The sequence below is a fragment of the Lynx rufus genome, unplaced genomic scaffold, assembly GCF_022079265.1.
Source record: "Lynx rufus isolate CCGP_SWC_20201006 ecotype Redwood Valley unplaced genomic scaffold, mLynRuf1.p SCAF_2, whole genome shotgun sequence".
Lineage (NCBI taxonomy): Eukaryota > Metazoa > Chordata > Mammalia > Carnivora > Felidae > Lynx > Lynx rufus.
Genome location: NW_025814834.1, coordinates 163,824,094 through 163,839,456, shown reverse-complemented (window position 1 = coordinate 163,839,456; position 15,363 = coordinate 163,824,094). Strand labels below are relative to the sequence as shown.

At 37.2% G+C, this 15,363-nt stretch overlaps 1 protein-coding gene across 9 annotated transcripts in view; it reads right to left on the bottom strand.

Moving 5' to 3' along the window:
- Positions 1-15,363, bottom strand: part of PTGER3 (prostaglandin E receptor 3) — a 181,463-nt gene that overhangs the window by 98,222 nt on the left and 67,878 nt on the right. For 5 of the 9 annotated variants that reach the window (XM_047085634.1, XM_047085631.1, XM_047085635.1 and 2 more), the window contains one exon: positions 8,242-8,333. The exons of 3 other annotated variants lie outside the window; for them this stretch is intronic. In XM_047085634.1, the coding sequence (XP_046941590.1) occupies positions 8,242-8,333 (92 nt within the window). Of the gene's footprint in view, positions 1-4,885; positions 5,837-8,241; positions 8,334-15,363 lie in introns of those variants that run through there. One more of the 9 variants, XM_047085638.1, reaches the window with a different exon arrangement.

Here is a 15,363-nt window from a genome sequence, read left to right as displayed (position 1 = left end):
AAGACAATGCTGCACAAATATTTCTAGTCCATTTTTAAAGCATTTAAAGGGATTTAACATTTAAGTTGTAAGTTAAATCAATAAACTGATAAAAACCATAATCGGCAACTACTTTCATTAGTAAGTTAACTTAACTTTCATTAAGAAAACATTAACTACTTAACTTTCATTAAGAAAGCGACTAAAGATTGTTATTCATTTGCTTAGGCTCTGGTGTACTTATTTCCAATAAATAAATAAATAGCACTATACTTTGTTCAAAGAATTCACAAGATGAAAATTTTTTAGATCCTCATATGTGTAAATTATACTCTTTATTCCACAGGCTATATATCTCAAAATACAAAGTTAAAATTCAGCTCCTGTACCACGGTAAGAAATGACATAGTTAACTAGAAGGCAAGTTATTTTGGGACACATGGGTGGCTCAGGTCATGAACTCACAGTTTGTGAGTTTGAGTCCCACATTGGGCTCCCCTGCTGACAACTTGAAGCCTGCTTGGGATTCTTTCTCTCTCCTTTTCTCTACCCCTCCCCCGCACCAGCAGGGGCTGCATAGAGAAAGAGAGGGGGACAGAAGATCTGAAGTGGGCTCTGTACTGACAGCAGAGAGCCCAATGTGGGACTTGAACTCAAGAACCCCAAGATCATGACCTGAGCCAAAGTCGGATGCTCAACCGACTGAGCAATCCAAGCACCCCAAGACAAGTTATTTTAAATGCAGGCTTATATTTATCTTATTTATTCTTTTTCTAAAAGTAATAATTCTACACTCAACAAATATTTACAGTTGTTTTCAGGGCACCTGGGTGGCTCAGTCAGTTAAGCACCTGACTTTGGCTCAGGTCATGATCTTGCAGTTCATGAGTTTGAGCCCTTTGTCAGGCTCTGTGCTGACAGCTTAGAGCCTGGAGCCTGCTTCAGATTCTTTCTCTCTCTCTCTCTCTCTCTCTGTCTCAAAAATAAAATAAATAAATATTTTTAAATATTTATAGTTGTTTTCTTCAAGAAATATAAGACTCCCTTGTATCACTCAGATTTAAAGACTACCTCAAATGGCATAACATAGACTTTTAACTATAGAGAACAAACTGTGGTTACCAGAGGGGTAGGTGAGGGGATGGGTGAAACAAGTCAATGGGATTAAGAGTACACTTAAAATAATGAGCATGGAGTAATATATAGAATTGTTGAATCACTATATTGTACACCTGAAACTAATATAACACTATATGTTACCTATATTGGGATTAATTATTTTTGAATGGCATAACATCAAAGAGGAAAAGTAAATGGAGAAACAACTGTCCGCTAAATGTCACCCTTACCCATAGTGTGCATACCTAGTTGTCCTAAGCATTACTTACACAGATTGCAGTCTCGTCACTTAGCCTCTCCATCAAGTTTTTATTGAGTAAATTCTATGAGCTTTGCTCTGTGCTAGGCTCTGTAGATACAAGAGATACATAAAACACGGGTCCTGCCCACAAGGAGCTTACAATGTGATTGGGAGTTTTGTTAAACAAACTATAAAAGCTCTTAAAAATACATTTTGTACAAACTATTTTTATATAAAAAGGAACTTCAGATAATGAAAAAGAAAAGCCTTAGAACCTGAATGAAATGCAGCCACATTTTTATCCATGGATGAGCTTAGAGATATTTTGAATTAACAAAATATTCAGTAAAAGTCTAGATTAATGAAAAATATAAGCACAAATATTTTTAGGACAACAATTAAACATTTAAGTAATGATAGTAATTAAGAGTATATCAAGCTAGGTATATTTTATACAGATGTTTAAAGTACCTGAATAATTACCATTGTCTTTACAATACATTTCTTTTGAATGTCCTTCCAACTACTGAGAATGTTGAAAAAAACTTTTGTTCTCTTGGTTTATATAGTTCCTTTATAACCTGGGTTTTATTATTTATTTCATTTTTAAAAACCATTCTTATAGACAGTAAAAATGTGGATTAATTCAACTCTTACTGAATTTTCATATCTTTTATGGACCAAAGTCCCCTTATAGCTATAAGACACATATACACATTTACATATAAAAGATAATGACTCTAATTTTCTCCTCCTTCCTTGGGAGAATTTGGATAAACATAGCTTCTGATGGAAGCCCAGTCATCTAATCCTAACATGCCCTGTTTCCGTAGCTCACCCTGGCCCTACGCCATTCCTCTTCAGACTACCCAGCCCAACCCCTTCTGGAGCAGAAGAGCTGGGTGTTTGCTCATTTTTGTTTGTTTGTTTGTTTGTTTGTTTCACACTGGGCTGCAGTGGTGCTGTACTAAAGCACTGGTTCTGCAATAGGATGGAGGCGGGCGTAGGCACGAGTTCATTGTTCCAAAGCAAACGTCATAGGTCTAAAATTACACAGAATATATTATACGTAGTCAGGAACCAAGTCTATACAAGTCACCTGTAAAGCATTTTAACATCACAGGTTTGTTTGCATATGTTTTCCACAGAGCTTCACAGTAGGTACTATAATTACAATAAAACTGTAGATCAAGCCCCATTTCTCCACACGTGACCTCTTTGGCAGAAATTTATTTTATTCTGAAGGCTAATTCTATTCTCAGCGTAATCTCATTACATAATTATGAGAATCCATGTTTCTGGCAGATAATTCTAAAAAGGAAGATGAAAGCCCTTGCTAAAAGTCAGTAAGTGTGTTGCTAAATCATGATCCAGAATATTTGAGAACATCTGTTACAGAACTTATTTAGGGTGAATTTAGTATGAAATGGATATATTTCTGTGGATTAAAAATGAAAGTACCAAAAGTATTTTACACTGGCATATATCATCTCTCCATTAGATTTCAAACTAATTTGACAGAAATCATTTCTAATTGTGTGAGAACTCTTTACCAAATAGTCGTGATTTTTCAAACTTTTCCAATCATTTTATTACTTGATGACTTTCACATATAGCATTTTACTAAACATTATTGTATTAAACTGCATGTGATTATTCTGCCTGGATGTAGCTTTGTGGGGGGGGGGGGAGAGTAGAGTGTGCAAGCAAGGGAGAGGCAGAGGGAGAGAGAGAAAAAGGGAGAGAGACAGAGAGAGAGAGAAAGAGAGAGAGAGAGAGAGAGACAGAGAATCTTAAGCAGGTTCCACACTCAGCATGGAGCCTGACGCGGGGCTGATTCCATGACAGTGGCATCACAACCTGAATGGAAACCAGGAGTCAGATGCTCAACCAACTGAACCACCCAGGAGCCCCTGGATGCAGCGTTTTTAAATCAGGAAAGTTTAACATAAAATTTCCCGAGTTGAATAGCAACATGGAAACAAAGAGCTTTCTTTCCATAACATTCATTTAAATTTGCAACTGCTAATATTGTACGTAAACGTTGCCTTTGTTGAGAATTTACCAATTAAGGCCCATCTTTCTTGGTGTCAAATACTGCACTAGTGTTAAGAGACCTATGGAGAAAATGTAAGAAAAGGATCCCGTCCACCATGAAATAGAATTTTGTTAAGGGGAAAAGACATATATAATGAAAATATTTCAAGGATAATATAGAAATCATCAAAATGAACACTATATAACTTCAGAGTGGGATAGGAAGAGAACAAAGAAACTTAAATTTCAAGGCCTAAGGACAAGGTGAGATTGCACATATGGGAGATGGGTAGGTTTTGCATGGGGAAAAATAATCGTGAAGTATTATAAACAAGAATAGCACCAAGAGATTTGAAGTTGATTCTGTCCATGACATTTAAACCTATGTAGTCAGGAAACCAGTTTGTATAGTTGAAACTGAGAACTCATATTCTATAGCTGGAGATAAGTCTGGATAAAGAATTAATCACAGTTAATACTTGTTGAGTATCTACTGTGTAAGGCTCACTTTACATACATTATCACAATAACCCCATTACAGGTAAGTATCATTATCTTTAATTTGTAGATTAATTCATTGAGATTCAATGAAATTAATTAAATTTCTCAAGCTCACAGAGCTAGTGCGTGGCACAGCCAGATTTAAATCCAAGTTTGATTCCAAAACCCATGCTTCTATTATTGTCTTGTAAATGGAATATCATGGAAACCAATCTCACATCCCACTCTACTGTACGAAGAACAATAAACTTGTAATCAAAGAATTTACAGTTGGATCTAAATTCTTACTTACCCATTGAGACATTGGGCAAGCCCTCTGTAAACTTGGGCCTCTTTTGCAAAAATAAAATAATTTTGTATTTTTCTCTGTGTGTACAGCAAGTTACATAAAGCCATTTAAAATACAAGTTTGAATGAAAATAATTGTGTTTTACAGCTAATCCACAACTGGTTTAACTATTTAAAGGAATGACTCACTGCTTTGGTTTAATCTAATTGACAGAGAGGACAATGGAGTCACAGTATAGGCTCCTATGGCAAAACTGCTGATACATTTTATCGTGGCTTTCTTAGATGTCTTAGTAGGTGAAATCATAATCCTTAGCACAGTGGCTAAAGGAGGGACACTCAATAAATATGTTTTGAACTGAGTGAATGAGGGGGGAAGGGAAAGAGGAAGAGAGGGGGAAAGAAAGTACGAGAGAAAGACTGGTTGAATTTACAAGCAGGTAAGGACATAAGCTGAAAGATATTCAGTGACTCAGAAGTGTTTGTTTTTTTTTTTTTAGTTTATTTATTTATTTTGAGAGAGAGAAAGACTCACAAAGCACAGGGCAGAGGGGGTGCAAAGAAAGAGGGAGACAGAAAGAATCCCAAGCAGACTCCATATCAGCACAGAGCTTAACGCAGGGCTCGAACTCATAAACCGCGAGATCATGCCCTGAGCTGAAATCAAGAGTCAGATGCTTAAACAACTGAGCCACCCAGGTGCCCTTCAAAAGTATTTTTTAAAAGCTCATAGAATTTCTAATTTCAATTCAGACAAAATAGATTCCTTTATTTCATAAAAAGTAACAAAATTTGATATTTGGTAGCTATATCACTTACTAATTTGCCTTTTGTATGTCACCTGGGAAGAAATTTTAAGAAATCCTGAACCGATAGTGGTAAATCAAAAGGCTATGCCCGGATTTTTTATTGCTCTAACACAATGGTTAATCATGTAGCCTCACTGTTGTTTTCTGTGACACCTTAGAAGAGCCCTTAGCTGCACCCACTCCTTTTAATCTTCAAAGACAGAGAAATAGCACTTAAGCTGATTCCTGAGTTACAAAGTGACATATAACCAGAATACAGACCTAAGGACTTTTAGTTCCAAGCTTAGTGCAGAGGAACACAACATCTCCAACACATTCATCACACATTTGGCATAAATATCTTTTGCCATGGTGCTCTCCTGCCTCCATTTGGCACCTTCTTCTATCTCATTAAAGTTTATGTCCTAGTAATTGAATTCCTGCCCTCAAAATGTTGACTTTTCACTTTTGAAAACTTACACTGATTTTCCAAACTCATCAAATCAAAACTACCATAAAATGTAAAGACGTCCATACTGGTTGGGACTCAGGCAATGACTTGAAGTTGGGGGAACACTGAAAAATGGGTTTTTCATTTTCTCACTTTTTCACCAATCATTCTCTGTGAAATCAGGCTCAACTTCTTAAATATGTACCCAAAATCCAGTTCCAGGATGCAATTTAGCACTCACAGGCACATTTTACGATAATAAACCTGGTTTCAGTGGGTATTACTGACGACAAAAAAACATTAATTTTTTTTTTAAAGACGAAAATGAATAATCCAAATCAAACATAAATTCTCCTTCTCAGGTGGGAAGAAATACACAAACTCAGGGAAGCAGGAATTTCAATAAAAAGTTCAGCTCCGTTCTTTCATTATCTGTTAGAATAGAGAGAGAAAGATGTAATAAGCATGGGTAAGGGGACTGTTTTTGTCTGGCATGAAGAGAGGGTATAAGTGAGAAATACTTAGACTTTGAAACATTCTTTTTTTTTGAGTTATTAAAAAATATTTAGGAAGTTTATTTTGTAGGTCACACAACCTTTACAAATGTTTCCATAATTGTATCTTGGTGGGCTGCAGAGTCACTCACTCTGCATGAAACATTCCTATTTGAAGTAGTTACATGTGTGTTTTGTAAATAAAAGCAATTTAAATAACTCTGGGATTTTGGATCACTTAAGCTTCTGAATGATTTAATTATGCTAAGTATATGCCTTTTATGAGAAATTTTTCTGGTTCCCAAGTTTATAAATCCAGTAGAATAATTAAATCATAACACTGTATCAGTTGTAGTCACATTGAATAATCTTGTTGTAAAAACAAGTCACAGTGTCTAACAATACCCTAAAAAGATATGAAATACCCTAAAAAGGATGAATGCAAATCTAAATAACCATGAAATACATTTTTTCTCCTATCAAACCAACAAAGTATTTGTGTGTGTGTGTGTGTGTGTGTGTGTGTGTGTGTACGCGTGTGTATGTTTTAAAATAATATACAGTGCTGGTTAGGATGAAGTAAAGCAGAAACTCTACCACATTGCTGATGAAATTCTAAACCTTTATAATTTTTTTGAAAAGCAGTCAGACTATGTGCATCTTTAAAGAATATTAAAATTGGCATATTAATTATTTCTGAAAGTATAGTTATGATAAAACAATCACAAATTTTTTTAAAACTATATTTCAGTCTTTAGGTAATGAGATAATTCTATTCATTGTGGGGCCAAATTTGAACACAGATTATGATAAGTAAACTACAGTGTACCTTTCAATAGACTACCATAAATATTAAAATTACTTTTAAAATAATTTGTAAATAGTCTGGAGAATGTTTATTTTATGTTAAGTTAGATAAAAACAAGATATGGTAAAAAAAAAAAAACCAAGTATGGTAGAGCACATGTAATATTATCCTAAGTATATAAAACAAAATCAAGAAAAGGACAGGGGAAAAGATGAGAAAGAAATTTACTAAAATGATGGCGAATTTTTCCTGAGGAGTGGAAGTAAAGTTTAGCAAGCTGCTTTTCTTTTTAATTTTCTGTGTTTTTCTAAGCTTCTATAAAAAGCTTGGTTTATTTTCATAATGAAGGGAAAGGACAATGGGATTTACTTTAAAAAATTAAAAATGAAATTAGAGTGAGCCTACTAATAAAGAGATGGGAACTGGGGATCTCCCTTCTTTTCCCTTCACTTATTTTCCAAAGAATTCTGCATTTATGGCAAAAAAAAGTGCCCAGAATAGATGTATTACATGCAGATATTTAAGGAAAGGCTGTAGGACGATGAAGATGAGTTGAATAAAAACTTTATTGACTTTGAAGCTACATTCCAGAATGAACCAGCTTATTGGTATACTTTAGGCATTGTTGCACACTATATCTCTATTGGAAAACACATTTTGATCTTCCCCTGAGGAACAGAAGTGATTACCTTTCAGTAACTTCAGCCATGAGAGAACAAATGGCCAAAGACTTTGAGCTGCTTAAATGTCCATATCCATCCTAACAACTTACATGGAATGATGGAGTCATTGTACCCAGCCTCCCCCAGGGAATGAAATAAAATGAACGTGCTGACTTTCCATTACAATAGCGAGTTCAACTTATTTGAAAAGCCAAGTGTGCTATGTTTGAAAAAAAAAATTAAAACTTTTCACATTCTTTCATTAAAACAAAAAAGATCACATAATGGAGTAATACCCAGAAGATTATTCATTCATTTAACCCTATAGTCAGAAATATTGAAATATTGTAATAAGGTGTTTTAGGAAGGAAGCTAATGCTTGAAATTTAATATGACTGACTATACATTGTATTCGGCATTATGATCTGCTTTCTAGAGTATCCATTCTTTGAAGTACGTGTTTTATACAAAATAAATCTATTCAAAAGGGCAAGCAGGGGTGTGCTAACCATGTGGCGAGCACACTGAGTTCTGATGTCTAATGAAAACAGAGTGGCTTAGCCTTAAAATACTCCTAGAGGGTGTTCTTAGTGTGAAAAATCAGTGACATGCAGGCTCTTTTACTGCATGAGAGTTGACTAGTCACAAGATCAGCCTGGAACCAGTCTCAGAAAGTTCTTAGTTGGAGGAAATTTAAGTGAAGTTGTAAAAACAGCAACAGCTCCTCTAAGGAATCTAGTCCTCCTTAGTCAGATGTGTGTGCTTAAACTGCACTTTAATTCTTAGGGATATTTCGTCCTCGTAGCATGAATGCAGATCAGAACAGAGACAGGGGAAGGCTATACTGTAATCTAGACAGCTTCTACATCTCACCTTTCCAACTGGTCACTCCACATCAAGGTTGAGGAGCACTGGTGGGGTAAGGAGGTGGAGCTGGATGCATAGTTGTTTGTGTGGTGCCTGATCTGTGAACAGACAGAGGGTTTCAGTGGACAGAATCATTGATGATGATCCCTTTTGTCAGATGACTGTTCCTTGAACATTTTATAGAAAAGCAGAACCAAAAATCTATACATCAATTTGCTTAGCTGTAGCCAACTAAACAAAAATATTTTAGATCTTATCTTCCCAAGACTGCTTCATTTCTGCCTCCAAGCTTTGACCCGCCTTCTATTTCCTCCTATAGTTTCACACCATATATTACTTGAGTAGAGACCACACCTAATACGACTTCTAAATCCATAGAGCAGCTATCATACCACTTGTTAAATGCTGAATGAAAACTCACTGCTTCGAGGGTGCCTGGATGGCTCATCCGGTTAAGTGTCCAACTCTTGATTTCTGCTGAGGTCATGATCTCATGATTTGTGGGATCAAGCCCCACATCAGGCTTCGTGCTGCCAGCCCAGCTTGGAATTCTCTTTCTCCCTCCCTCTCTGCCCCTCCTCAACTCAAAAAAATAAAAATAAAAAAATAAAAAATAAACTTAAAAAAAGAAAAACCCCACTGGACTCAAATGATTGGTGTAGGTAAATCCAATTCTACCACTTTCTAGCTTTCAGTGACTTTCTGTTACTCCTAGGACAGACCATAATTCTTCACATGACCTCAAAGGTCCTTTTTGATCTAGCCTCTGTCTGCAACTCCAGCTTTGCCTGTTGAGACCACACTAGCCATCTGTGAATATCATGAATAGCATCATCCTCCTTCCTACCTCAGGGCCTTTGCACTTGAAGCTTCCTCCGCCTAGAATGCTCTTCCAATTCCCTCATCATCTGGCTGATTCCTACTTGTCCTTCAGATCTCAACTTGGAATATCACTTCTTCAGAGAATATTCTGAATATTGACTAGGACTGGTCCCCCACTATGTGATACCCACTATTTTTTTTTCAAGAGCTCATTGTAGCTTGGAAACAAAAGTCACTTTTGTGAGTATTGTTTAATATTTGTTGCTATCTCTAGGCTACAAGTTTCATGCCTAGTTGTCCTTACCACTCTGTCTCCACCAGCTACCACAGTGCCTGACACATAGGTCATGGACAGTTAAGTATTTGTGGAACGATTAAATAGGATTCTCCAAATAATAGCTTAAATTCACTGGATTCTCCAAATAATAGCTGAGCAATGTTCTACAAATAATAGCTTAAATTCACTGGATTCAATAAAAACTACTAAGAAAGAAATATTTCCTCTGTATACATTTGTTAGTAATTCTCTTATAAGAAATGGCTGAAAAATTAAATTCTTACCAAAAAAAGTATTACAAGAAAAGAAGAAATAAATGAAATCCAGTGTTTCCTTAGTCAGTATTTTTTATTGTGTTCCTTAGGTATTTTTTTCTCAAAGGTTTAGTTAAGATCATTTTAAACAGCATGCCCATTTCATGTAGCATAAATTACATAAGATGTAATTCTCTTTATTACAGACATGTAGTTCTCCAATTCCTGACTGTGTTAAGCAAATATATAATTTCTGTTTTAGGAAGGCAGTATTATTTGAAGGACAATAAAAAGATATGTCTTCTTTGCAAACCAAATAAACACTTTGGCCAATATCTATTTCAGCACAAATAGAAGTTTAATGGCACTTGTAATAGAAATATTGTGGCTCTGGAAGAGTGGTCAGAGTTGAGGTCAGAGTAGAGAAAAAAGCACAGGATTTTCTATTTATTTTCTGAGCCTTTCAGAATCGCCTGTGTGCCTTTGTAAAGAATAATCAATCCAGTTAGATTGGATGCCTAACTACTGGACCCCTAGGTTTTTTCTTCCTGCTCTTATACTACATAGTTTATTGTTTGGAAGCCTGCTTTAACTAAGTAAAGTACTTGGGGTTGCGTTATTTGTTGGCTTAACTTGAGGAAAAGATACAACTGTAGGCATTTGAATATCATGTTTGTCCAATGTCAAGTAACAGAAAAAGAAGGAACTGATGGGGTACCTGGCTGGGTCAGTCAGTGGAGCATGTGACTCTTGATCTGGGGTTGTAAATTTAAGCCTCATATTGGGTGTAGAGATTATTTTTAAAAACCATTTTTAAAAAGAAAGAACAGAAGGGGTGCCTGGGTGACTCAGTCAGTTGAGTGCCCCACTCTTGGTTTTGGCTCAGGTCATGGTTTGTGGGTTTGAACCACGTCAGCATGGAGCCCGCTTCAGATTCTCTGTTCCCCTCTCTCTCTGTCCCTCCCCTGCTCATGCTGTGTCTCTCAAAAATAAATAAACATTAAAAAAGAAGAAAGAGGAGGAGGAGAAGGAGGAGGAACTGAAGAAATGAGGCACCGCAAGGTAACATTGGAAGACCTGGGAGCTTGGAAGCATGGTATGGTTCCCTGTTGCACTCTCTAAACCACTCCTCTCCATTGAGCCCTATTTCCCTTACAAACACTCAATGATTCGCTCCATCATTCTCAGAAAACTTTGCCTTTCTGTCACACCTAATTTCTGCAACTTACTCTGGCCCAGCAGCCAGTGGCTCATTCATTTCATGTCTATTTTCTTTCCTATGTATCTCTTTTATTTTACCCGGTCTCTCCAGTCTTTGTGCCCTTGTCTTCCTGGTTAGTGAGTCAGTTTGACCTATATGAAATTGACAGTTTTTTTGGATCAAAAATGGTTGGATGTTGGAAATTATTTATGATTTAACTTAATAACAGCCTTTTAACTAACCAGTGTTCTGACCCAAATTTTTCTCCTCTTGAACGCATCCTTCATATTATTTCTAAAGCAAACCTTGGCCAATCCTAAATATCTTTGAATGTTCCCCATGGCTACAGGATAAAGTTCTGAAGACCCACCACTGAGTGACTCCCAACTTGCATCTCCAGGTTAATCTCTTGCCTTTCACCAGAGCCTTGCTTCAGTCCCTAAACTATGCAGTCTGAGACTGACCAATGCTTTTTCACCCTTACTTACTATGGAGTTTGCTATTGCCTTTCTAAAATGCCTCTCTCTATTTCCGTCCAGAATGAATTCTACTTCTCCTTCAAGACCCAGCCTTTCATTTTCTTGGCAAAGTATTGCTCCTATTATTGTCTTTCTATACCATTGTACACATTATTTAAATTGTACTTTGTCAGTTTCTCACTCTGATTCACAGTAGGAACTCAATAACTTTGTGAATAAATTGATTTCTAAGTAAATTATTGGCTCTCCTCTTAATCAACATTGTGAGACAAGGACTGATCAAATTTTTCAGCACACAAAGAACCTACTACGTGTAAGTCACTTTTCCAGGTGTGATGATATGCTCATACTTTAAAAGATTCTCTTGGTTTAGAAACACATAGTCTCCATATGCTTCACATTTACCCTGAGAATATCTATCCTTACATTTTACCTGTGTACGGCGTTTCTTCCCAGAACTGGGAAGAAAGCACTCAGACACTCAGTGCACATTTTAAAATGAATGGATGAATAATAAGTAAGAACTGTCTTAGGCTGAGTACTCCCAGAAGCAGAACCTAAGCCAAGGATTTGTATTCAAGTGACTTATTAAGAATGTGCTCCCAGAGAAAAACCAGTAAGGAAGTGGGAAAGTAGGACACAGAAGAAACCAAGCAAGGAGTGCAATTTTAAGTGATTCCAGCCTCAGCCTGAACTTGTGGGAAACTCTGGAGTATAAACTACAATTTCAAAGTTTGTCTCATTTATAAACAAAGAATCTGGGCTTCTCTACTCCCAAATCCATCAGTCAGTGCTTCTTTGGGGGAACGAGACCCCCAGGCCCTCTGGCTCTCCCCTTGCCTTTGAAGGTCAGAGTGTGAGCAGTTATCAGCAAAACAAGCAGAAGTTGGGGGTGAATATATAGAACTGCTGTATGGGATCTAAGAGGTTCTGGGTAGGACTCCAATTATGTGGGATGTACTACCAGCCACACACTTAGCAAGTTGTGGCTGGTAGTGGCGGGGGCTGCCATATGCAGAGATTGGAGAACTCTGGGAAGGTGTCCTGTAGACAATTGTCTTCTCCACTCCTGCTACTGATGCCTAGGATCCCTTTAGCTAGGGTCAAAACTTTTAAATCTATATGGAGAAACTATATTTAAAAAGAGAATTACCTTGTGTGGAAGAGAGAAGAGGTAAAAAACACTTATGTAGAACCCACCATAGGTCGGGCAGGGCCAAATTTGTAGGTGTAATTAAATGTAATGTTTTGTACCCTGGCTTCCATACACACTCCAGTATGGGTCCTTCTGAGAGTGTAGGATGTGCAGGCACTGAAGGGCCTCTCTTAGACATTTTACTGCTTGTCACCATGAAGATGGTGTCCTTTATGCTGCCCAACATCTTCCTGCTCAAGATAAGTCCTCTTTCTCTTGTTTGAGCCAAGCTCATAGGTCTGTGGTTTTTTTTATCCCCAAATTGCCAAACATGTACAATACCCCCTTTGCCCACATTGCTGGTCCTCTCTGGATATGACAGCCCAAAGATTTCAGTTAAAGCAATCTTATTTTCTAAGTCATACTACAGAAAATTTTAAAATATTCCAGTTAAGATAGAAAACAGAAAAGACTGTGTGTGTGTGTGTGTGTGTGTGTGTGTGTGTGTGTGTGTGATCTTGAATTTGAATTTGACTTTTGGACCAAATTGTTTTCCTTGTGGAAATTGTGGTAGAAATATTGATGCATAAGTGGCCACTCGACAGACACCTGAACACAGCCGGGTTGTTTTGTCTACTGCCATGGCTTGTTGGTGGCCCCTGGGCCATCTGTAGTTTAGCTGCAGATGCCTGATGCCTGTGTTCCCAGAGCCACTCTGCCTCTGTCTGTTGAATACTGTGTTTGTCTGGGAGGCTCCTTCCAGAATAACCTGGCTGAACTCCACATTAGCTCACTAACTTCTCATCCGCTGCCTGATCCTGAAGAGCTGAGAGGTATGGTAATCTGCATTGTTTTCTTCAGAATTGCAACACCAGATTCAAAACATGTTGTAAAGGCCGTCTGGCTTTCTGAAGGACGTAGAAAACTGTTCAATAAGTACTTATTTCCTATCACTTCTAATGACCTGTGTCCTTGGTACAGATCATCCTCCCCCACAGCTAGCCCTCTTTTCTTCCATCTTTCTGTTCACTGGCTATGTTCCATCCATCTTCAGATATTCCTAAACTTCCCTTATCTCTAGAAATAAAACACACAGAAACACATGTGCTTGACTGCCTGAACTTTCCCCTTTCTGTACGTGTGGTCCAATTTCTCACCTCCCCTTTCACCACCAGCTTTCTATGTGGTACATCTACTACTTGTACTTCCTCTCCCTTCAAAGGTCTCCTAAATAATAGCCCACAATTATAAAGTACTTTCTGTTTTGTCAGGCACTGTTCTAAACATTTTATAAATATTAATGTATTTCATTCTTTGAAGTTGGCACTATTATCATCTTCTCTTGACAAATGAGAAAACTGAGACACAGAGACATTAAGCAACTTGTTCAGGGTCACCCACCAGTCAGTGGCAGAGTTTGGACTCAAATGCAGATAGTCTGGTTCCAGAATACATGCTAACTACAACCTACACTGCCTCACTGAGTCCAACCCCCATGACAGTGAAAGTAGTGTCTTGGAAACTTTGGGTATGTATCATAATCTCTGGCATGGTAATACTGGGCTACATCTACCTGTACCGCATAGTAAGACTTAATATTTACAAGATTGTCCCTCTCTTGTTACACAAGTATAATAAAACGTCATAGATCTAGAATGAATAAATTATTCTGATGGGAGCTGCACTAAATGTAATTTTTTCCAAATTTTATATTTTTATGATAGATAAAAAGGGAGTCATTGGTCAAAGTAATAAGTAAAGCATGTAAGTCAATAGGGGCAGGATTTGACCTACTTGAGAGGGGAAAATGGAGATAATTTTAGAATGATGAAATGCAATTCTAAGCTTCTGATATCAAATCGGTTTTACCTAATCGAGGAAATAAGATATGTTATGCATTTCTTGCTGCCTTGGCATAATCTGGTACAGAGACAATTGAAATAACAAGAAAATTACAGAAAACAGCATAAAATCACACTCCAGAGTATAACCTGGTGACTTTTGCCATCATCTTATTTGTTGTAATTTGTAACACATATCTTGATACGGGAGTTCTTCTTAGGCAAGCATGGTAGTGATCCCTGAAGAAATAAACAAAACTGCACATTTTAAAGCTAAAGAGATCACACAGTCCAACCCTCTTATTTACAGATGAAGATATGAGGGAACATTACTTTTTATAGTCACAGAGCTAGTTTGCAGCAATGTCTCACCTAAAATTCAACTTCCTTATTTCTGTTCCATCACAAAGCCCGATAATTAATTTGCAGATTTGATCCACTTGTAAATACCACTATAGTATATAACAGTTATTCAGCAAATAACTAAGAAAGAAAGAGAGAGAGAGAGAGAGGAATAAAGAAAGGAAGGAAGGAAGGAAGGAAGGAAGGAAGGAAGGAAGGAAGAAAGGAAGAAAGGAAGGAAGGAAGGAAGTCTGGCCCGTTATACTAGTCAATGAGCCCCACAGAGGTTTTTATTTGCTTTTGTTCATTGGTGCGCTCTTAGTGACTAGTCTAGAGGCTTCCACAGTGCAGCTTAATTACTATTTGATGTCTAAATGAATGATTTACATAGAGTGTCTCTAAGTAGATTGACATTATTTCCATTTCATAGGTGAAAAAAATTAAAGCTCAGTAATGTGACTTGCTCAAGTGTAGACTAGGACTAGAAACTAGACCTTTTGCTTTTAATTCATTACCTGACTATAAAAATATTGCTTTCTGATAAATCAATTAGTTAATTATTTTGTATAAGAAATGTAGATACATAAACTTCAGCAAAATCTTTGTTTTAATGTTTATTTATTTTTGAGAGAGAATGCATGCAAGCTGGGGAGAGGCAGAAGGAGAGGGAGGGAGAGAATCCCAAGCAGACTCCACGCTCAGCACAGAGCCCAATGCGGGGCTCGATCTCACAACCACGAGATCATGACCTGAACCAAAATTAAGAGCCAGACACTC